General features: G+C 50.5%; 7 protein-coding genes across 7 annotated transcripts; 3 read left to right on the top strand and 4 right to left on the bottom strand.

The window, feature by feature from the left end:
• Positions 1 to 354: 354 nt before the first annotated feature.
• On the bottom strand, positions 355 to 2,361 carry BBA_06475 (adenylate-forming enzyme AfeA; the record flags this gene model as incomplete). The annotated part of the gene is made up of 5 exons (XM_008601572.1): positions 355 to 848; positions 905 to 1,026; positions 1,105 to 1,199; positions 1,253 to 1,983; positions 2,055 to 2,361. The coding sequence occupies 5 exons, from the start codon at positions 2,359 to 2,361 to the stop codon at positions 355 to 357; spliced, it is 1,749 nt and encodes a 582-aa protein (XP_008599794.1).
• Positions 2,362 to 4,518: 2,157 nt separating this feature from the next.
• BBA_06474 (cucumopine synthase) lies at positions 4,519 to 5,807 on the top strand (the record flags this gene model as incomplete). The annotated part of the gene is made up of 3 exons (XM_008601571.1): positions 4,519 to 4,710; positions 4,820 to 5,152; positions 5,262 to 5,807. 3 exons carry the CDS (start codon positions 4,519 to 4,521, stop codon positions 5,805 to 5,807), a joined length of 1,071 nt encoding a protein of 356 aa, XP_008599793.1.
• Positions 5,808 to 6,307: 500 nt separating this feature from the next.
• On the bottom strand, positions 6,308 to 8,025 carry BBA_06473 (Cytochrome P450 CYP684A2; the record flags this gene model as incomplete). The annotated part of the gene is made up of 5 exons (XM_008601570.1): positions 6,308 to 6,483; positions 6,550 to 7,246; positions 7,320 to 7,705; positions 7,778 to 7,916; positions 7,972 to 8,025. 5 exons carry the CDS (start codon positions 8,023 to 8,025, stop codon positions 6,308 to 6,310), a joined length of 1,452 nt encoding a protein of 483 aa, XP_008599792.1.
• Positions 8,026 to 8,496: 471 nt separating this feature from the next.
• On the top strand, positions 8,497 to 9,986 carry BBA_06472 (Cytochrome P450 CYP5099A1; the record flags this gene model as incomplete). The annotated part of the gene is made up of 2 exons (XM_008601569.1): positions 8,497 to 9,855; positions 9,945 to 9,986. 2 exons carry the CDS (start codon positions 8,497 to 8,499, stop codon positions 9,984 to 9,986), a joined length of 1,401 nt encoding a protein of 466 aa, XP_008599791.1.
• A 2,539-nt stretch (positions 9,987 to 12,525) lies between these two features.
• BBA_06471 (homoaconitase-like protein) lies at positions 12,526 to 15,009 on the top strand (the record flags this gene model as incomplete). Its single annotated transcript, XM_008601568.1, has 4 exons — positions 12,526 to 12,540; positions 12,601 to 13,134; positions 13,187 to 13,549; positions 13,606 to 15,009. 4 exons carry the CDS (start codon positions 12,526 to 12,528, stop codon positions 15,007 to 15,009), a joined length of 2,316 nt encoding a protein of 771 aa, XP_008599790.1.
• A 1,214-nt stretch (positions 15,010 to 16,223) lies between these two features.
• BBA_06470 (ribosomal protein L32) lies at positions 16,224 to 16,994 on the bottom strand (the record flags this gene model as incomplete). Its single annotated transcript, XM_008601567.1, has 1 exon — positions 16,224 to 16,994. The coding sequence occupies one exon, from the start codon at positions 16,992 to 16,994 to the stop codon at positions 16,224 to 16,226; it is 771 nt and encodes a 256-aa protein (XP_008599789.1).
• Positions 16,995 to 18,226: 1,232 nt separating this feature from the next.
• BBA_06469 (exosome component EXOSC1/CSL4) lies at positions 18,227 to 18,923 on the bottom strand (the record flags this gene model as incomplete). The annotated part of the gene is made up of 2 exons (XM_008601566.1): positions 18,227 to 18,397; positions 18,468 to 18,923. The coding sequence occupies 2 exons, from the start codon at positions 18,921 to 18,923 to the stop codon at positions 18,227 to 18,229; spliced, it is 627 nt and encodes a 208-aa protein (XP_008599788.1).
• Positions 18,924 to 20,563: the final 1,640 nt, after the last annotated feature.

Genomic DNA, 20,563 nt, shown 5'->3' with positions numbered 1-20,563 from the left:
GGGGTAAAAAAATAAAATTGAACGGTATCTTTTTTTTCTCTCCTGTTATATTCTTGTCAGCTCATCCGTGATTGAGCAATACATGCAGTGATGTGCAGATTATGGTCGCTTACATAGGTAGATTGTTTGCACTTCGAGTCCTACGCTAATAAATTGGGTGACGGCGGGTCAAAATAGGAACGCATGACATGGACTTTTCAAGCATGCAGATAATTGTAATAAGAATAGACGCTGGTGCTATTACATTGTCATCAGTGCAAGGTACGTACGCGGTCATGAGACTGAACTCAGTCTTAACTATAAGGGCAGTACATTTTGCTACTGATATCATCCTTCCAAGCAAGCGTACTTTATTTATACCGTCTGGAGTCCACCCCAGTCCCAGGCTCTCCTAGTCTTTTCTCCCTCCGCAACACCTAGTTTGTCTGCTGCAGGAATCGAGTTCCAGACCTCGACTTCCGTTGGCAGGCTGTCAGCCGAGTGCGGTCCGGTTCCCCCAAAGAAAGCTTTCAACGCTGCGCCCTTTGCCACCTTGCCAGACTGCGTCAGCGGCAGCGCTTCATTTTCGCCGAGCACCCGCAGCAGAAAAGGAAGCATATAGAGGGGCAGTACTCCGGAGTCCTGCAGTGCGCTTCGGACGTCCCCCAGGGAGGCCGCTGCTGGTCTTGACGCTGCTGACCTGCTGGAGCCGCCGTCCTGCGCGGGGTGCTCCCGAATGATCGCGGCGCATAACTGCGGAGGATTGCGGAATGGCACTCCAATGACACAAGCCTCTGATATATACGGAAGATTGAGCAGCGCTCTTTCCACTTCGGCCGCTGGGAATTCCAAGTGCCCGAAACGTACATCTAAAGGTTTTTAGCTTGGGGCGCGATAATGTCTGATTCTTATTGCGGTGACGTACAGTCAATGTTCTCACGGCCGAGGATGTAGTACTGGCCGTCCTGAAGCTTCCCAAGGTCCCCCGTCTTCATGAAGCCGTCCGCGTCAAAAGCCGCACGGGTCGCCTCCATGTCCCCAATGTAACTGAACTCGCTGCATTTAGTACTGACAAGCGCATACAACGTCGCCGCAGGATATGAGATTTTCGGTAATATGGCTTACTGAGTAAACATTGTCGCGCTTCTGAGCCTGATTTCGCCCACCGGCTCACGAGATAGCTTCATCTCTACACCTTCAACGGGAACTCCGATACAACCCTGTACTCTGATGTTAACCCTGAGATCGCGTCAAGAACGAAGGATACACATACTTCAGGCCCAGAGATACTGCTACACACTCTGATGCCACATTCGGTGCTTGCGTAAAAGTTTTGAAGCGGTCGACCTGTCAATTCGACCCAGAAACTGGCAACGGCCGGATCAATAAAGTTTCCTCCGCACAAAATTGTCGGCAGACCTCTGAATAAGTCAGAATACTTTGCTTTGACGTCATCTGAGAGGGTGCCCGATGGTCCGACAATGGCATCCTTCAGGCTTGCTAGTACGCGAGGGGCAAACATGGCGTGAGTGATGCGGTTGTTGACATAGGCCTGCAAAACCTCATCCAGAGTCGCTTTGAAGCCGATGCAGTGCAAGGTATGTCCGGTCAAGATTGGTTCAATCATTGTATCAGCGCCACCAATCCAATGGCCCGCTCGATGGTTGAGGGAGGCGCTTCCCGCCGGGACAAGGTACTTGACGGCGAGGCTCCGCCTGGGAAGTACTGCTGCCTTTGGGGGACCCGAGGTGCCTGATGTGAGAAATACGATACCAGGGCCACTTGGATCTAAAGATTGCGCGTCGTCAATTGCCACGTTGGCTGCGACTTGCGCGTCGGCATCTGTGCAAATGGAGCACGATGCAAATAGAGGCGAGTCATTGCTTTCGAGCACTGCTGCGCAAATGGCAGCAACCTTTACATCACAGCCCTTGCCAAAAAGGATGCATGATGCTCTCGTCTTTGACTGAAAATACTTTGCCTCTTCTGGAAGGATACCCTCGGCTAAATCAGCTTCATTAGTTACCTTCTCTCAAAAATGGTCACTCCTTGCCAAGTAGACGACACGGACTTACACAGGGGCATGGCAGCGCCACCAAGGGCGCGTATGGCGAAAAAGCCAACCAAGAATTCGTAAGCGCTTTGGTAAAAGAGAAAAATATATGGAGACACTTCCTTCAGCAATCCTCTCTGATCCAGCACTGTTTCAGGAAGCTGCAGCAGGAGACGCTGGCGCGTGGCGAGTATGTCCCCAAGCAGATGCCCATAGCTTTTCGAGAAGCCCATGACATCGTGAATCATGGGTTCTGGGTCAGCAACATGTTGACTAGCAATAAGAAGCTGGACCAGTATTGGGTCCTGTGGAAAAGTTGCCATTCCCATGCTGGCGGTGGTTCTGACGTTGGGAAGAAGTGGCAGCGTAGGCTGAGCCACAATGCGACAGAGGTAATTCGGCAATCAACGCTAAGAGCTAAGGGTCTGAGTGGATATGCAGAAGAGATGAAATGATGGCAGAGAGTTACTTGCTTCTGAAGATGAATAGTCTCGCAGTGATTCTAATTGGAAGATGTCGTTTCCAAGTCACGATGATGACAACTGATCGTTGCACAGGAGGCGTGAGACTATTTCTGGACGTCTACGACATCACAACGTGTACAAGTGAGTCTTATCGGCTCCATGATCATCCGACGTAGTATCAAAATGAAAAGGAATTATACCAGTACACTGACTCAAAGATGTGGAGCTATTGTTGCAGTCGATCGGGCGGCCCGCGAGGACATTCTAGATCGTCCTACTGAACCCCAAGGGTGACAAAAACAGATCGCCGGCACACGGAGTAAGGCTCATTCTTAATGATAGGGAAAAAGGACAAAATTAAGAGTGAGTCTCCTAGCGAAAGCATCTGCTATATAGAGAATGATATAAAAAATTTGGTAAGATTTATCTTATATTTTATAACATATCGTGCGTAGAGAAATACACTGCTGTTGCTGACACATCTGCTTGAGCACCGGCGGTCTGTTTTGTAACCTTTGTGTGAACTAGGTCAATAGGTTGCATGAGCACGATTGAAATGTCGCACTGCGGTTCTGAAACCGATCGCAAAATCGTCAGACATGTTCCCACAATCAGAGCTTTCATCCGAAGTCTCGGCCACACAAACACTGCAATAGGCAGCCACAAATGCACGGCAAAAGGTGGGATGAAGCACTGCCCACACGGCAAAAGTGCTCGACAAAGTACCTGTACTCGTAGAGCCAAATATCAGACACGCAGCTTAAAACTCTTGCCGCTGAAGTGTATGAAACAGCACCACTCGGCAGTAGAGGTTATGACATGGTTGTGCTCAGCCTTTATTCTATGCATGACGAGTTGATGATTACGACATGATGAGATGAAAGAAGACCACGAAGAACATTGCAGCTTAAACTGGACAAAATCCAGCAAGTCCAGATAGAAGGCTCACTTTGAGCGTAAGCCATCATCTAGCAATAATACCTATCATTTCAAAGAGAGAAATTACCTGCCCATCTTAATTTAATTAAAATATCTTCTTAGATTTATCTGATGTATTCAAATTATCCTAGTTTGCTGTTGTTGACACACTGGAACCAGCGGTCAGTATTATGCATCGGCGGCCCAGTTTACAGGGCTTCCGGATTTGGAGCTCGGTCTATTTTCGTAGTTCTGCAGGGATTAGCAGTAGTTTTAGCCTTTTTTTTTCTTTTTTTTTCTTTTTTTTTCTTCTTTTCTTCTTTTCTTTTTCCATCTCTTAGTTCTTTTCTTTTTCGCGCCGGGAGTGAGGCACGTGCGAGTGCACGGTAAGTGTGTGCAAGTCCTGATCTGTTGCAACCTACATTAATGCGACAATCACTAGCTTCAACGGGCAAACTGTTCCTTTGCATGTGCAGCGGCTCCAAAGCGGTCACTCACAAGGGATAGTAACCAATGATAGTATACACTGCTCAAGGTACCTAGATTTTGGTGATGTCTCCTAGTTCATTAAAGTACTGTCACTTTCCACAAATACCGATAAATACACTAAGATCTAGGTAATAATGGTAATAATCCCTGCAATTATATACTCGTAATGTATTACAGCCTGGTTATATGTGGATAGAAATACTCTTTGGAGCCGCCGCACAGCCCAAGGGATCCTCAGTTTCACAAACATATCGCCGGGTGACTGCGCAAGTCGTATTGAACTCTTGTCTCGGTTGGTAGTCCCAAGTCATGTTAAAACATGTCTTGTAACAAAATACGGGCTTGAAAATATTGCTTCGCCGGCGGGGTTCACTTTGTTGTGAATCGACGATCGGAAGCGTCGATACTGCAGTTCTGCTTACGAGTAGCTCATCGTGGGGAACTTGACGGAGACGGGCTAGGATAGGAAAACAGGCCGCTGTAGCTAGAGTTTTGTTGAGTATAAGAACTTGAGAAGCTGCGAGCCTAATGGGGCTTGAAACGATTTACTGTTGTACCTTGCTCTTATCTTGTCACTGCTTTATACTTGGGCTTCATTCTGACAATTCTGCAAAAATGGTATCTACCCGTCGGATAAACATCTGCTGGCCGCAGCTCAACATCACCGTGACGGCTGAGATGCGCCACGATGTTAATCCAGCTTTGGTTGACCTGCTCTACGAGAATCTACCCTATCGCTCTCTCCAGAACCACGCTCTTGTGTCTGGAGACCACCTTTACCACCTGGTGCCGACGGAGAAGCTCATTGTAAGTGGCACAGTTATACAACACTTCCCCCAAAAAAAAACCCCTTCCCAAGAAAGAGACCACCAAAATAAAAACGACCAAATGTTAATAGCCAACTGTGCCGCTTCAGTACACCAAAGCAGATTTTAAAGTCCCGGACCGGACCACTGAGCCGGACGGCACAGTATTTCTCTCGGGACTTCAGCATCTAGCTGTCAAGTATGGCCCGCTCACAGAGTACCTACCTGCCGCGCCGTGCGGCAACATTGTCCCGGAAGACATGGACAAGCTGCGCACCGCGGGCCGGGGCATCTGGAAGGCCTGCAACGAGACGAAGCAAGTCATTGAGGTGATTGTTTGGGATGCCAGCCAGCCCAAGCCAAAGGGGCGGATCCCCCTCGCGCTTGAAAGAGCTGGGGTTTCGCCAGAGATCCGAGACCTCGTGGCGGCAATTCATCAAGAGGTAAGCATCAGCCATGAGGCTTCCGTTCAAGTTTCTTTTTTTTTCTTCTTTTTTTTTTTGGTTCTCCAATCCTTTTGTCTGACTCATGTACTAACTCCATCACCCTCAGACTGAAGCCTCCTGGTCAGGAATATCCAAGGATCTCGCCAAAGTTCATCAGGGACTCTCTCCTTCCCTAGCAGGCTCCAAAGGATCATACTTTGCGACTATGGTATTCATCAATGGTGAAATCCGACCGTTGGGCTACAACGTCTTGAACAACATTCTCAAAGTCGCAGCCACGCAGCCCAATTTTGACCTGGAACAGCTCGCCGCGCTCTACACCGTCTTTGCCTCGGTGCCCTCCGAGTTTGTCGGCTACACGGGCGCCAACTACCTCTTTTCGACGCACGAGGCCATCACGGCCATGATCAAAAAGTCTGTCCTGCAGAACAGGAACAAGGCGGACGCGCGGGAGGATCTCTTGGCCATGGTGAGCGCGTTTGCCAAGTACGTCAACTTGCTCAATGCCCAGAATCTGCACGTTTTCCCGTGGAAGCACACCAAGGAGTATCCCATCAGCGGAGTGAGCCAGCAGGTGGATGTCGACTCGCGATCCTGGCTGGAGAGATTGTTTGCGTTTGTTACCTCGACGCTCGCGCCACCATCCAAGTGAGCGCTTCGGCTAAAGACTGTCTGAATCCTAATTTATTGGATTCAACCACGAAACTCTTCTATAGTGTATTAGTGCTATAATGAATCTTGTTCTGTTGACATTTTTGACGTTGTAAAACAGTTTTGTATCCTCGGAAATAGTGGTGCATGTCTTCACTCGTGGCCAAATTAGCAGACTGGCTGCGTAACGCTCGCCGTTCAAAATGTTTCTGCTCTACGTTCAAATATCAAATTTGCTAAACAAGCTATTGAATTCAGTGAGCTCATCATACATGTCTTTCCGCAGTCCCGATGCCCCTAGCACGATGTCCCAATGTTCGGCTAAGCCCCAATGCAAACTCCCAAACCTCCTCTGGGAACAGTCACATAGAGTACGAGGTATGTTTCACTTTTCATGTTCACCAAAGATCACAACTAGTCAATAATTACAACAGAGTGTCAACAGTTGCATACTATAGATAGCACAATACTATTGCATCACATCCCATCACTCTGTTGGCCTCACACCTCGACAAGGCAGCGTCTCCCGGCAGGGTTGGACACAAAAAACATCCTTCGCTGCATATCTTTGCTCGAGAATCCCTCGCGAGTCGACACAATGGCGTTGGGAAACTCCAAAAAGAATTTCGCAGTCGCCACGCGAAGCTCCATCCTCGCTAGATTCATCCCGATACATACTGCATGCCACGTTTGTTAGTAAATCTCTCCGCTCAACTGGCTCAGCTGGCTCATTCACCACTCACCCCTAGGTCCCTTGCCAAATGGCATAAAAGCGTCAAGCATGGCCTTTGTTGGCTCCTGCCAGCGATGGGGGTCAAAGTGCTCAGGATTCGGAAACACGGCCGGGTCTCGATGCATGCTGTAAGGTTGTGCACAGAGCACTGTGCCTCCGTCGACTCGGTAGCCCGCAATGGTGGCTCCTTCTGGAGGAGTCTCGCGGGGAAGACCTGAAGGGGCTGCCGGGAAGAGTCGGAGCGTCTCATCAATCACGTTGCCCAGAATTGGCATGTTACGCAGGCTGTCGTCGTCAAAATCGGGCGGCAGGGTCTTGAGCTGCTCGACCAGCTCCTCTTTGATGTCCGGTCGCTGGCAGACGGACCAAATGAGATAAGTCAAGGTGCTCGCTGTTGTGTCGCTGCCAGCCAAGATATATCCCTGTGCGTTGGCACAGATCTCTTCAAATGAGATTTCTCCATTTTGCTCTGACCGGCGTAGCTTTGTGAACAAGGTGTGGTGTACATCGTCCGTGTCCGACGATGCGAGCTTGTAATACCGGCTCAGGGACTCTTGAGCGTAGTGACGTATTCGCTTCGATGCATCTGCTACAGATCTGAAGACTGGAATAGGCAGGGTAAAGGCCAGTGACGCCATTAAAGGGAACGCACTCCGTAGAGCACCCATCGGCCCGATACTCTCTATGAGATTCACATAGTCGTTTTTCTATCAAGCAATGTTCGTCATTATCAGCATTCTCCGATACATGATGCTTGATGATAGTCAAGTACTCGCTTACCTTGCCCAGCTCGAGTGTATTGAATGATGTCCCGAAAGACAGTTCGCCGACGACATCAGTGGCCAGGAACATGTTCCATTTGAACAGGTCTGCAACGCCTCTAGATATTTTCTCGTCCTTGACCTTCTTGATGTATAGCTCAACTCGCGATCGTACCAATGGAAATTGTGTCTTCAGAGAAGATACTGAAAGAGGCGTGCTCATAAGCCGCCGCAGTCGCCTGTGCGTGGTAACATCGGAGAGGGCAAAAAGAACAGGTGTGCGGACTGCTGTCAATTTCCTATAGAATGACGACTTTTTGAACGTTTCCTGGCTGTCGTAAATTTCTTTGACGGCCTCGATATCTGTAACGTCCACTTCATCAGGGGCAATGCGGACCACCGGGCCTGATGAGTTGAATCAGTTGGTGACTGTGACCCATACAAAGGCAACGCTACTCTGAGCCTTTCTTCACGTACCGTATTTCAGGTGTAAATCATGAACATATAAAGGTCTTTGCCCGGTGAGCCACTTGTATTTCAGCACCGCACTGGTCCAATTCGAGTACCAAGGGCCAGGAAGTTTAGCAGTTCGCCTCGTGACTGGTTTCAAAGCTGCCTGAGCATTGTGTTAGCATCAATGCGACGGTATATCTCCAGAGTGTAACACCGACATATAATAGTGCCCCAGCCAGCAGGGCACTCAGCAATTCGCGCCAGATACTCATCTTCTGTGTCTTGACAATGAAAGAAATGCGCAATAGAGAGGCATGGATGGATCCTTGGGGCAAATAATAATGAAGGAGGCTGGCCCGGAAAGTCCATCGCTGGTATTTGCTTTTCTACAAAGTACAGGTACCTTCGGATACTTCAGACGTCATTGACAGGGACAGGATAGCCGTAAATGTTGCGGGAAGAGGCGGAAGCTGGTCTCACACCTATTGATCAGCCACTTTTTTTGGCCACCATGAGACATGCAGCTTGATGTTCCAGCTTGAGACAAGCAACGCATGCCTGAGCGAATTCATCTATGATAACATGAACACCACCAAAGTACGGATACGGGGCCCTTCAATTCCGAGTCATTCTTGTGTACACCATCCCGTGCGCTCTGGAACGAAGCGTTCTGCAAGTATGTGTATAAAGTGAAAAGTTCAATCCACTAACAACAGGCGTCACAGAAAACCACTGTTTTCAAAATGTTTTACTTGGTGTCTACTATTCTTCTTGTTCTGTTGCCGTGCGCAGCCGTGGCCTTTCTGACGTCGCGACCGCGAGACTTTCCTCGAAACGTTCCCGTCATTCCACTTTGGCTGCAGGCACACAATCAGATCTTTCGAAAATCTCGAATCGCCTTTTATAACACCAAAGTGCGCCCGCAGGCGGAAAAGCATGGCGCCGTGGCTGTCTGGCAGGGAAACTGCTGGAGCATCGTCCTCTCACGCCCTGACTACTTGGCGCAAGTCTTTAAGGATTCAAACAAAGACGTGGAAAAAAGCGGGATATGGTCACGGGTTCCTCGCAGCAATGGTGGCTTACTATTCGGAGAGAACATCATAGACTCTAATGGTGAACTCCATGCTGATTTCTGCAATATCCTGAAACCAGCTTTATTGCAACGGTTTGCAATCGATTTCATGAGATCTGAGTCTTCTTCCCTTGCGAATAGGCTTCACGACGCGCAGCAACTGGACGTTTCCAATGTGGGAATATCCATTGACTCCTTGATCTGGCGCTGGGCCGTCACCATTTACTCACATTACTTCATGGATATAGACGAGTGGCCTCTGTCTTTTGAACAAACGTCGGCACAAAAAATAACTGCCCTCCAAAGCTCGAGTTGGATGGCAAGAGCAATGGTCATCTTCAATGTGACTTTCTCTTTACCCTGGCGGCCAGCTAGTTACAGGAAGGCGGCGGCTGTAATCCAGCAGCTGGAGGACACTCTAGTCGATATTGCTGAGAGCCGCATTTTTCCAGCATCTGGTACGAGTGAGCTGAAGATGGTCCATCATTTGGTTCGCGCACGCCACTCTGGAAAGCTATCCGACTTTCATTATCGGTCTAATCTCAAGCAGCTTCTTGTAGCCGGCCACGAGAATGTTGAAGCAGCGTTGCAATCAGCCATGTTCAATCTCGCCGTCCATGTCGATATTCAAGAACAGCTGCACAGTGAAGTCATGAACATGCTGCCGTCAGACTACACCTCTGGGGATATTGACCGTCTCCCGCTGCTTGCCGCCGTCATTTATGAGACTCTGCGGCTCTACCCTCCTTTGGGGACCCTGACGAACCGCAGGACTGTGAAGCCGATGCAACTTGGCTCCGAAATATTGTTACCCGCAGGGACTATGGTGGGATGGAACGTTCTTGGCGTTCAAACCGATCCGCAGGTCTGGGGAGAGTCTGCAAGAGAATTCGATCCTTTCAGATGGGGCCATGACATTGATAGTATCAAGAGCATGGCTCGCTCGAGCCAAGCGCGCGGCCGTTTCGTGCCCTTCAGTCTACACAGTCGCAGATGTTTGGGCAGCACTTTTGCACTATTGGAGCTCAAAGTTGCATTGTGTGAGCTGGTTCGGAGTATAAAATGGAAACAACCAAAGAGAAAAGAGTTTCTTTTTAATGAGGTAAATACCTTCCCCAGGTGCAGAGAGATGTTGCACCAGAAGTTGAGAAGCTGTGCTAACAATAACAGTCATTTATAATAGGACCCCATAACTGCAGATTCAAAATTACTAAGAGGGTATGAAGGGTAGACTAATATATAAAATATTTAAAGTTAAAATGAATCATAGTAAAAGGGGAATACATTCATCAGATATATGTATTATCCATTTCGGCCATGTTGGCGGAGCCAGAACGCTTATTTTTGTGTACGGAAATCACCATCACTGATCGTAGACACCGCATGGGCATTGAGAGCATCGAAGCGACTGAATGCCTTAAATCATTGCTTAGCAAAGATGGTAGATTGGCTTTTGCGGATGACGGCCTTCATATAACTACGCTAGACAATAGATTAAATTTGCTTTCGGTCTGAGGCTATACTTAGTGTATTGTAATTCTTTTTCGCTGGCTTAGTATCAGCAGGGTCACGCAAATAATATAGTCGTGCGTACTACCATATATCGTGGTCATATCATATAGGGCTCATATGATATGGCGGCGGACCTGCCCATATCATTATGATATGACCTCCAAGACTTTCGTCATATATGGTAATACTACACTATTGGCAAACTGGGTATATTTAGTCTCCTCCCCCCGAATTCGCACGCAGGTTCATCACGGCGGGGCGTTATGCAGTAACCTCATATAGATATTATGTCAGGGGGAGAGGTTTTATATCGTAAGTAAACAGCGAGGGCCGAAAACTAGGAATAGGTGTCATCATAATTACGAGAAATACGGCGTAGTTACCAGTTTGGTCATTTACGTAAAAAGTCTAAAATATAGCTAGAAGAGTGTGTCCCTTTTTTTTGCCACTGCTTGCGTTGAAGCCCATCTCGTAAGGAAGTATTACAGTCCAAGCGAGGTCCGAGAATAATAAATGGTATGTAAACCTTTCCCATTGCCATGCTTTCTACAATTTCTTCATAGTCATCGCCTCAGCTGAATACAAAATGCTTCTACAAACCCTCTCTGATTAAGCTACAATACGCATGAGAATGTCAGCCACGGTGGCCCTTGTTGGGGTCACCGTCAACACTTCTTCTTATCTCAACCAATATAGGTCTATTTTGATTGAACTGCTCAAGAATCTGGGCTATGACAGAAGTCAGGAACCAGTCCCGGAGGACCCGCAACTACTCCAGAACGTGGAGGAGGCCTTCCGATTTAATGATCTATCGACAACTTACTACAAAGATATTCTGAGACCCATTCAGATAGGCTATGATCTTACCAATATTGCGTACCGTCATGTGCCGGCGGAAGTCAAACTTTACATTGCCATATACACTAGCCTCACCATCTACATGGATGAAGGGACAGTGACAGAGAGGGTGAAAAGGCTACAAGGATTCGCAGAAAGGCTGGTCAAAAACGAGCCCCAAGGGGACCCTCATTACGATCATTTTGCACGCCACATCGCCTATGAAACCTGCAAATTATTCGGTCCTTACGCCACAAGCTGCATCATTAAGAGTTCCATCGATTTGCTTGCAGCTACTGGGGTCGAATTTCAGTATCCAAATGGATTTCCAGCCTTGGCGGACCAACTTCCCGGTTGGTTTAGGCGGAAAAGTGGTGATGGCGAAGCGCATGCGTTTTTCTTATTCCCGAATTCGATATTTCCTGAGCACGATAGACTGGGAGACTTCCTTGCAGCCATTCCAGAGATTGCAGAGTGGATAGACATTGTCAACGACATACTATCCTTTTACAAAGAACGTGTTATAGGAAACGAGGAAAATTGTTATATTGCGAATCATGCCAATTTTTTGGGCATAACGGAGCTGGAGTCTTTGGCCGCGACTGCCACACGGGCAGTGACACTAAATGACCGGATTGTCGCGGTTCTTTCCCCATATGAGAATTTTCTACTTGCTTGGAAAGATTTTCAGAATGGATATATCCTATTTCACTTTTCTCAGAAGAGGTATAAGTTACATGAGGTTTTTCAAGGGCATTTGGGATGAAGCTGGACCGACTCTGACTCAATGAAACTACCACTTTAGTCCTTCGCATTAGATCCGACTGTATGCTAGATGGTTCTAAATATATTCGAAAGGTGTTTTCTGTATCGGCGAAGAGTTAGATACAAAGTTTATTACATAAATACTTTTATATTTTACTCTATTCTGCATGCGCCAAGTTAAATAAGCGTATCGCACGCTGTGTCGTATTCATCTAGAACGAAGTCTCGCACATGCGCTATATCCAACTCACGTACTGGCTTCTTAAAACTCTCTAAAAAGCAAATCGCAGACAATACCTAGCATATTCTCTTGCTATTTTGGAATTAACTAGAAAATCTGTTAAAGTACGTCAGCAAACTACTGTATATGCAAGATTCACTTATATGGGATCATCCCTGGCGGACCTGCTTGGCACTGATCTGACGAATTAGAGTTTGAATTTTACCAATTTCAACGCCCCACCTGGCTCCGTCTTCGGCTTTGCGCAAGACTTGTTAGAGTCAGCCTGCTTCCCAAACTTCAGCTAAAGCTTCACTTTAATTCTATTTTTATTTTTCAATTGCGACCTGTCGAGTCTTGCGCGCCATGTCGTACAGACCGGTTCGTCTTTCTTTTCTTTTTTTGCCAACCGTCTATCATACCTGCTAACTCCCTTTCCAGGTCGCCGCCTCTGCGCAATGGGCGCGCATGCTTAGCCGAGCCAGACGTCCTATCGCGACCACGACGATTTCCAGCCAGCGTCTTCAACCCACAGCGTCCGTAACTCGACACGTGCGATGCCAGTACCGTACCATCGGAACGACAACTGCCAACCGCGCGACTCTGGACGAGACTTCTTGGGCTGCTCCACCGGCCGAGGAGAAGAGAGGGCCCCAGACTCTGACCGAAAAGATCATTCAGGACCACGCCGTCGGTCTGCCGCCAGGGAAGACTGTGCGAAGCGGGTCGTTCGTCTCAGTCAAACCATGGAGATTACTCACACACGATAATACGGCTGCCGTGATGGGAAAGGTATTAAAGTGGCCGGACTTTAAGGGTCTCAAGGACCCCAAGCAAATGGTGTTTGCGATCGATCACGACGTGCAGAACAAATCGGAGACCAACCTCAAAAAATACAAAATGATTGAAGCTTTTGCTGAGCAAAATGACGTGGCTTTCTACCCTGCGGGACACGGAATATCTCATCAGGTGATGGTACGTCGTCTAGTTTGTCCGAGGCCAGACTGGAATACTGACATGTTATCAGATTGAGGAATTATTTGTTTGGCCAGGCAAGCTCTGTGTTGGGTCCGACTCACATTCAACGAGTTACTCTGCGCTTGGCGCCGGAGGGTTCTCTGTGGTGAGGACGGACGCCGCGGGCATTTGGGCGACCGGTCAAACCTGGTTCCAGGTTCCCCCGGTAGCCAAGGTCAATTTCACTGGTGTCCTTCCTCCCGGTGTTGCCGGAAAAGATGTCATTGTCGCACTGTGCGGACTGTTCCAAAGCGATGTGCTGAATCACGCAGTCGAATTCTCCGGATCCGAAGAGACCATGGCAAGCATTCCGATCGATGATAGGATCTCGATTAGCAACATGTGTACTGAATGGGGTGCCCTAACAGGGCTGGTACGTCATTTACCTCATCTCTGGTGTTGGTCATTGCTAATGAGCGTTTGCAACAGTTCCCTGTGGACAAGACTTTGGAGCGCTGGCTCCGCTACAAGGCGACGGAGGCGGCCATGTGTCCCGAACGCAATACTATCGAGCGCATCACGCACGAAAAGATCGACGAACTCTACGCCAATCCCCCTAGGGCCGATCCGAACGCTCAATACGCCAAGCAACTTTATATCAACCTTTCCACTGTCTCACCATATGTTTCAGGCCCCAACTCTGTCAAGATTTCAACACCGCTGAACGAGCTTGCGCCCAAGAAGATCAAGGTGGACAAGGCCTACATCGTGTCGTGCACCAACAGCCGAGCCTCTGATCTTGCAGCTGCCGCCAAGGTCTTCAAGGACGCGGCCAAGGCCAACGGCGGCAAGATTCCCAAGATTGCGGACGGTGTCAAGCTGTACATTGCTGCGGCTTCGGCCCGCGAGCAGGAAGCTGCAGAGGATGCAGGTGACTGGCAAGCTCTGCTTGAGGCCGGCAGCATTGAACTGCCCGCTGCTTGCGGGCCGTGTATTGGCATGGGGGCCGGTCTCTTGGAGCCGGGCGAGGTGGGCATCTCTGCTTCGAACCGCAACTTCAAGGGACGCATGGGCAGCCGAGATGCGCTGGCTTACCTCTCGAGCCCCGAGGTTGTCGCCGCCAGCGCCCTCAGCGGCTTCATCTCAGGAACGGACGCCTACACGGTGCCGGAAGACTACAAGGGCGTGGAGCACGGGTACGGCACTGGCGCGCCCGAGACGACGGAGAGCCAACTCGGAAACGTCCTTGAGCAGCTCGAATCCCTCATCGACCGCGTCGAATCCTCTGCCGGCGGCGATGAGTCCTCCCAGGGCGGTACCCAGATCCTGTCCGGCTTCCCCGAGAAGATATCCGGCGAAATTGTCTTTTGCGACATGGATAACCTGGACACGGACAATATCTACGCTGGAAAGTATACGTACCAGGACGACCTCACCAAAGAGACCATGGCCCAGGTGTGCATGGAGAATTACGACCCCGAGTTTCGCCACGTTGCCAAGCCCAACGACATTTTGGTGTCGGGCTACAACTTTGGCTGCGGTTCGTCGAGAGAGCAGGCCGCCACGGCGCTGCTGGCCAAACAGATCCCGCTAGTCGTGTCGGGCAGCTTCGGCAGCATCTTTTCCCGCAACAGCATCAACAACGGTCTGCTGGGCCTCGAAGTCCCGCGGCTGGTGGAGCGCCTGCGCGCCGTCTTCACCGACAAGGTCACGACGCGGCGCACGGGCTGGACGCTCACGTGGGACGTGGCACGGAGCGTCGTCCAGGTCCAGGAGGGCGAGGGCGGCGAGCAGTGGGAGGAAAAGGTGGGCGAGTTCCCCGCGAACCTGCAAGAGATTATCGCAAAGGGCGGCTTGGAGAAGTGGATCATGGACGAGATGGCAAAGGAGTAGCGAGATACCAAATTGCAAAGGGAGTTGTTTTTATGGGCTGCAAGTCGTTTGGATATGGCATCTTCTGGGATTTGAGCATATTCAGGTATAAAAAGTGAATATATTGAAGCATTTTTGCGGACGCGTCACGACACTACCTGAGCCAGAGCAGTTAGACTATAACCTGAGAGTGGTGAGAAAGGAGACAAAATTGTGCGTCACAGTTATCAAAGATATACAGGGGTTATCCTCCAATAATGACTGCACCATCGCCATTGCTCAGCGCCAATGCCCGCCGACATGTTGTCAGACCCAGATGAAAACTCCCGTCTAACTGCGAATCAGAGGCGAAGAAAAAAAGACATTCCGGCGCAGAGCCAACAACAAAACTTCTCCACATAATATTGGCATTCTACGAGCAGGCTCGCCGCGCAAGAAATCCATAACTTGCACCACTGCGGGCTGTCAAGCTCGATAGGGGCATGCCAAGCACGAAGCTCCGAAGCTTCATGGCAAACGTCACTTTTGCATTGTAATGGAAATCGATTCAGCGAGAGGCAAACGAAAAGAAAATCGTGTGATTAACAATTCTGTATTTTCGCAAAAAACCTCTTTGTCTCTCCTGATTGAAGTAACAAGTAATACAAGAAAGAAAAATTGCCGATTTCGGAAAGACCAAAACCAACCCCAAAAAGATCAAAAAGTCTCCCCTCGCAATGCTATGCTTTAACCCCCCTTTTCCCATACTGGTAAGAAAAAAAAAGATATCAAAATCGAAAGCCCTGCCTGGAATTATAGTAAAAAGTTCGGTGCCAATCATGTCGGCAACTGTATTAGAATCTTGAATGTGTGTGCTCGAAACTCGATTCGGGCAAACACAGCCCCTGCAACAAAACTCGTCAACGAGTCAGAAGAAAGGAAATCTGGTGAAACATAATCATTATGATTTCCCACGGCGGATGCGCTCCGGTGTTTCGTCTGTTTTTGCTGTCCTTTACAGGTTTGTCGTGTTTCACAACCATGCCGATCAAGAGCGCCACCAGTTCCAATGGCTCGACACGGTAGATGGTGCCAGAGCCTAAGGAGCATCTCGATGCGCAAAACGACAATATTAGCTGAAGATGTATCGAAATTGCCCGAGTTTTGCTTTCTTTGCGGGATGAATACTGTTGCTTTCATCCCTCGTCGTAAAATGTCGTAATGTAGGTATGATTAGATATTATGGTCCCAGCCGCTCATTCTTGAAGGAGGCTCTTGACACGCTCGATGCGGTTTATCGCGCTCTCCAGCCGATCAAGCCGCCTCTTCTTATCCGCATCCCGCTTCTCCAGCTCTCCCACGCGCTCCTCGAGCTTGGCGCGCGCGCGGCGCTCGTCCGCCACCATTTCGTTTGCCTGCTCAAACAGCGCCACGCTCAGCTCCTCCATTTCCTTGCTCGTGGCGCTGAGGCGGCCCTCGGCTTCCTGGCGCAGGCCCTGCTCGCGGGTGAGCGCCTCAAGGAGGTCCTCCGTCATGTGTTGCGCGACGGTCGGCGTTGTGGGCGTGGCCAGCAGCGAATCGCCGCCGCCGCCGCCGCCCGACATGGTCGTCTGGAGCGTAGGCGGCGGCTGGCCCCCGCGCAGGCTCGAGGTGGACGGTTTGCGTGAGTAGAGCAGCGCCGAGATGCGCTCGGTGCTCTGTTGCAGGTAGGACGAGGGGCTGCTGCGCGTCGTCGGGCTCTGTGCTGCTGATGTTGGGCCGCGGCGCGGCGGCGAGGATCGCAGGCGGGCCAGCTCGACCTCGTACTCGGCCCAGCGGTTGATGGCCATGGCGGCCTTGTCGTTGAGGGCGCGCACCTCGCCCTCGAGCTCGGCTATGCGTGCCTGCGCAGCGGCAAGATCCTCGGGCGGCGGCGGCAGCAGCAACGGCACATCGGAGCCGCAGCTCGGGCAGTGGGAGCTGTCGGCGGCGCTGCCTTTGATACTGATAGATGGTTGCGCGACGGTAGCGACCATTGTTGCCGACATAATGGTGCTGTTTATGCGGCGGGATTGTGTAGTTGTGACCAAAGTGGCGGCTTGGTTCGGGCGGGCGGTCGAGGGAGAAAAGTTGTCGACTTGATTCGATCAATGTAGTTATGGTGACGACGACAACAAGGACAACAAACAACGGAGCGACCGAGGGTCTGTACAAGGACGTCTAAGATGAGATATCCGCTATGGCGTGGGCCAGCAGTCAATAAGCTGGAGCCGTTGAAAGCGTTCGTGCAGATGGCAAGCCTCGGTGCGGCGACGTCAAACGGGCCGGCAGTGGATGACGGATGGGTCTTTTTAATTGTCAAAGCTTGGCCTGAGTTCGACTAACATGGCCAGGTTCAAAGGCAGGCAGTCAGCTGAGGCCTCTTTTTTTATGGTTTCATTTGCTCTTTGTTTTCTGTTGTTCTTAATCCATCATTCCTTCTTTATTTTCATTCTTTTGCAGCTCTTTGGTACCCGAGGCGTCCTTATTCGTGCCCTCGCGTCAGGAATGTACGCTGCAGGGGCTGGAGCTTGCCGAGTCGTGGCCACGGTGGACTCTTTTTTAGCCTCTTTTTAGCGCGTCATGACCCTGTACATCCTCTCTCTCCTGGCACCCAAAACCTGGCCTGCCCAAGAATGCAGGTACCTAGGTATTTAGTTAGGCACCTAACCGCGATGACACGAACACACTGTAGCAATATTCATTCGGGAATCAAAAGTTCAGCACGGTTTGACAATTTTAAATTGCTTCTTCCAACTTGATCTATTTCTTCTACTTCGGCTCGTCATCGAGGAGCATAGTAATACGTGTTTCAGCCCACCCAGCGCAGCGCATCTTGCCTTCGAATCGGCATGGCGCATCCGTTTGAAAGACGTCACGGAACCTTCCCCCGGAGGTGCGTGCACGTGTCTGCGACGCCATGACAGAGTCGGTGCAGTCCGGCCCAAGTGCAGACGCTGGGCTCTTTGTCAAACAGTTCCGTTGAATAGGGCAAAGCACCTCAATGTGATCGAGTGAAAACTAAACAAAGGCCCTTACAACCCTGCAGGTTAAAGGCTCAATGGTCTGGCTTTGGGCAAGGTCTCTTCAATGGACGGACTGCAGCCCAGTATCGTGGTTGCTGCCGCCCTGCCCGCCTCGCCCCTTGCGCTTAAGTCGCCATAGTCGACACAGTATTTCTTTGCTCGACGACAGCGCATATTTTCTGGCCGTTCACCTGCAGTAAAGCTCAAGAAATCCCTCAGCTCGGCTTAGCAACCTTGCGCAGCTCGCTTGCGCCCGTCTCGGCATCCTTAAACTCCTTCCAACTGATGGGCACCATGTCGTTGCCCGCCTCGCTTGTCGCCATGATGACGCCGAGATCGTTTGACGCCGTTGAAAGGTAATAATTGGCTTGGTCTCCCAATGAAATCTATGCAATCTCGTCAGCATGACCAATGTCACAATCCGCATACCCCGTTGGAGAATCAACAGTCACGTACTACTTGGGCCCGGACAATATCGCCAGGCTTGAACGACTCGGATATCTTGACCTTGTCCTTTTCCGTGGCGCGCACGTCCTGCACGCGAATTACGCCTTGCCACTCCGTCTGCAGCACCGTGTCGCCGACCTGCTGAATCACGACAATGGCTTGCTTGGGCATCAAACGGACCACGCGCGCCAGCACAATGTTGTTGACGTCGGGAAGAATCTCGCGCTTGCGGCCATGTCGTGCGACTGTGATTGTAGAGAGCTCGTCGGAGGACGGCGCCGTAAGTTTGTTCAATCGTTTCGCGGGGCCGGGTGCTTTAGCCGGGGGCATGACCGTCACATTGCCCATCAACGACGACACCACGTTTCCTTCAAAAATGTGTGTTCCAGCGCCGGGCGCATATTTGGACACGGGGCCGAGGACTCGGCCCGGAATCGCAAGGCTCGGTACATCCGCAGTAGCCATGGCGATGACGACGACTTGTTCGAGATTACTGCGTTTACTGCGCAGAATTATCTCGTCCGGTCGTTGTTTGCTGGCCGGTTCCGACACTTGCTACGGAAAAGCTCTGCCAGCTGTCACGGCAGAAAAAAGCCCACCGCCAAAATGGGGCGATCGGTGCGCGGCGTCGACAATCTCCGTGCTTTGCTAAGCAGTCGGTGAATTTAGTAATTAGCCACCTGGCTGCTACGGTGTATCGCACCGGCACGTCGCCCGTCCCTCTGTAACCATTTGTGAAACCTCGGCCATGATGAGCAAATCACGGAGGCATCTTGCGGCGCGTCGCACGACACCCAAGTGACAGGCAAGGAATCCGTCCAGCTGCTTGTCAAGTATACCACAATTCTGCAGAGCAAACTCCGTCGCTGATGAGGCGCTAATTTAGTTTGTCGGACAGGTTCTGGGGCTGGAACTCGCTGGCCCAACTAACCCCGACCGGCCGAGAGATTTGTCCATGGCCTTATTATTAGCAGGTTCAGGTCAATTTGCCACCCGCGCTTCATTGACTCTGACAATGGCCTATACTCAGTACAGCCCTGATCACGGGTCAATTACCAGTGTCAAATCCCCGCACCTCGGGCATGTCGGTTGGTGGCGCGTCATACGAGAGTGTCGCATCAACGAGGCAGGCATAAATGAATGCATCAGTGAATATTCAGTGGGTCGAGCCTGCGGTCCACTGGACCGGAACTCGTACCCTCCACACCTTCTTCCATGACTTTTAGCGATGAGGATTTGCACTGCACTTTGCGGTGAAGGAAATGGGAAGTCATGAATGTGCGGAAGCGGCAGTGAGCCTAAACCAACAAGTCCGGGCTTACAGTTGCTCCTTGCAGAGACATGCTGACTCGCTCTTCTGCACTTTCCTTTGCTCTCTGCACTGTCAGAGTCATGACGCTGCATTCACGACCTACTTGTGCTCTGGTGAGCGTGCGTGGGGCGCTATTGAGAGCAGCAGGCAGGCCGTGTGTTGTTGTATTTAATGCGCACGAAAACGAAGCTGAACCGGCGCATGCTTGGCCATGGCACAGCCTTGCTTTCTCCTGGCTGGGAGAAGCGGCCCTCCTTCTGTGCAATGCGGGGGATCGGGCTTGGCTTGTTGATAAAAGCCCAAGGAATCGCCCCAGGCACCCAGGGTACCGTACACAGATCGTGGTGTGATGGCGCTCTGTTGGCAGGCCTTTTGTTCCGGCGCGCAACGCCCGGCCAATCAACGCCAGGATCCAAGCATTTTAGCATTAATTCCCGGTGCCTTGGAGCACCTATAGCACTCCTTCTAATGATCAAAAGGTGACTAAATATCCCGTTTTGCGGAGTGGGTTCGTGGCGACAGCTACTAGCGAGTTGCGGACGGACTTTGCCTAGGCCCGGACAGTATGACCGGGTACCAGTTGCTGCTTCGGTGCCGTGCCGGCATCTTTTTATTTTGTTACTTTCGCGGCTTACTTCTCTGTCATTTACCTGTGTCTTTCCCATTCTTCCTGAAACACCATTTCTGCTAGCGACGCGAAATCCGAGTACGACTCTACTATTCTCTCCAACCACTGCTCATTGTGTTCTGGCCAAGCAGCAAACGAAAGCTTAAACCCTTGTTGCCCTCTTGG

This window comes from Beauveria bassiana, assembly GCF_000280675.1.
Source record: "Beauveria bassiana ARSEF 2860 unplaced genomic scaffold BBA_S00019, whole genome shotgun sequence".
Taxonomy (NCBI): domain Eukaryota; kingdom Fungi; phylum Ascomycota; class Sordariomycetes; order Hypocreales; family Cordycipitaceae; genus Beauveria; species Beauveria bassiana.
This window is presented reverse-complemented; position numbering and strand designations above follow the sequence as displayed.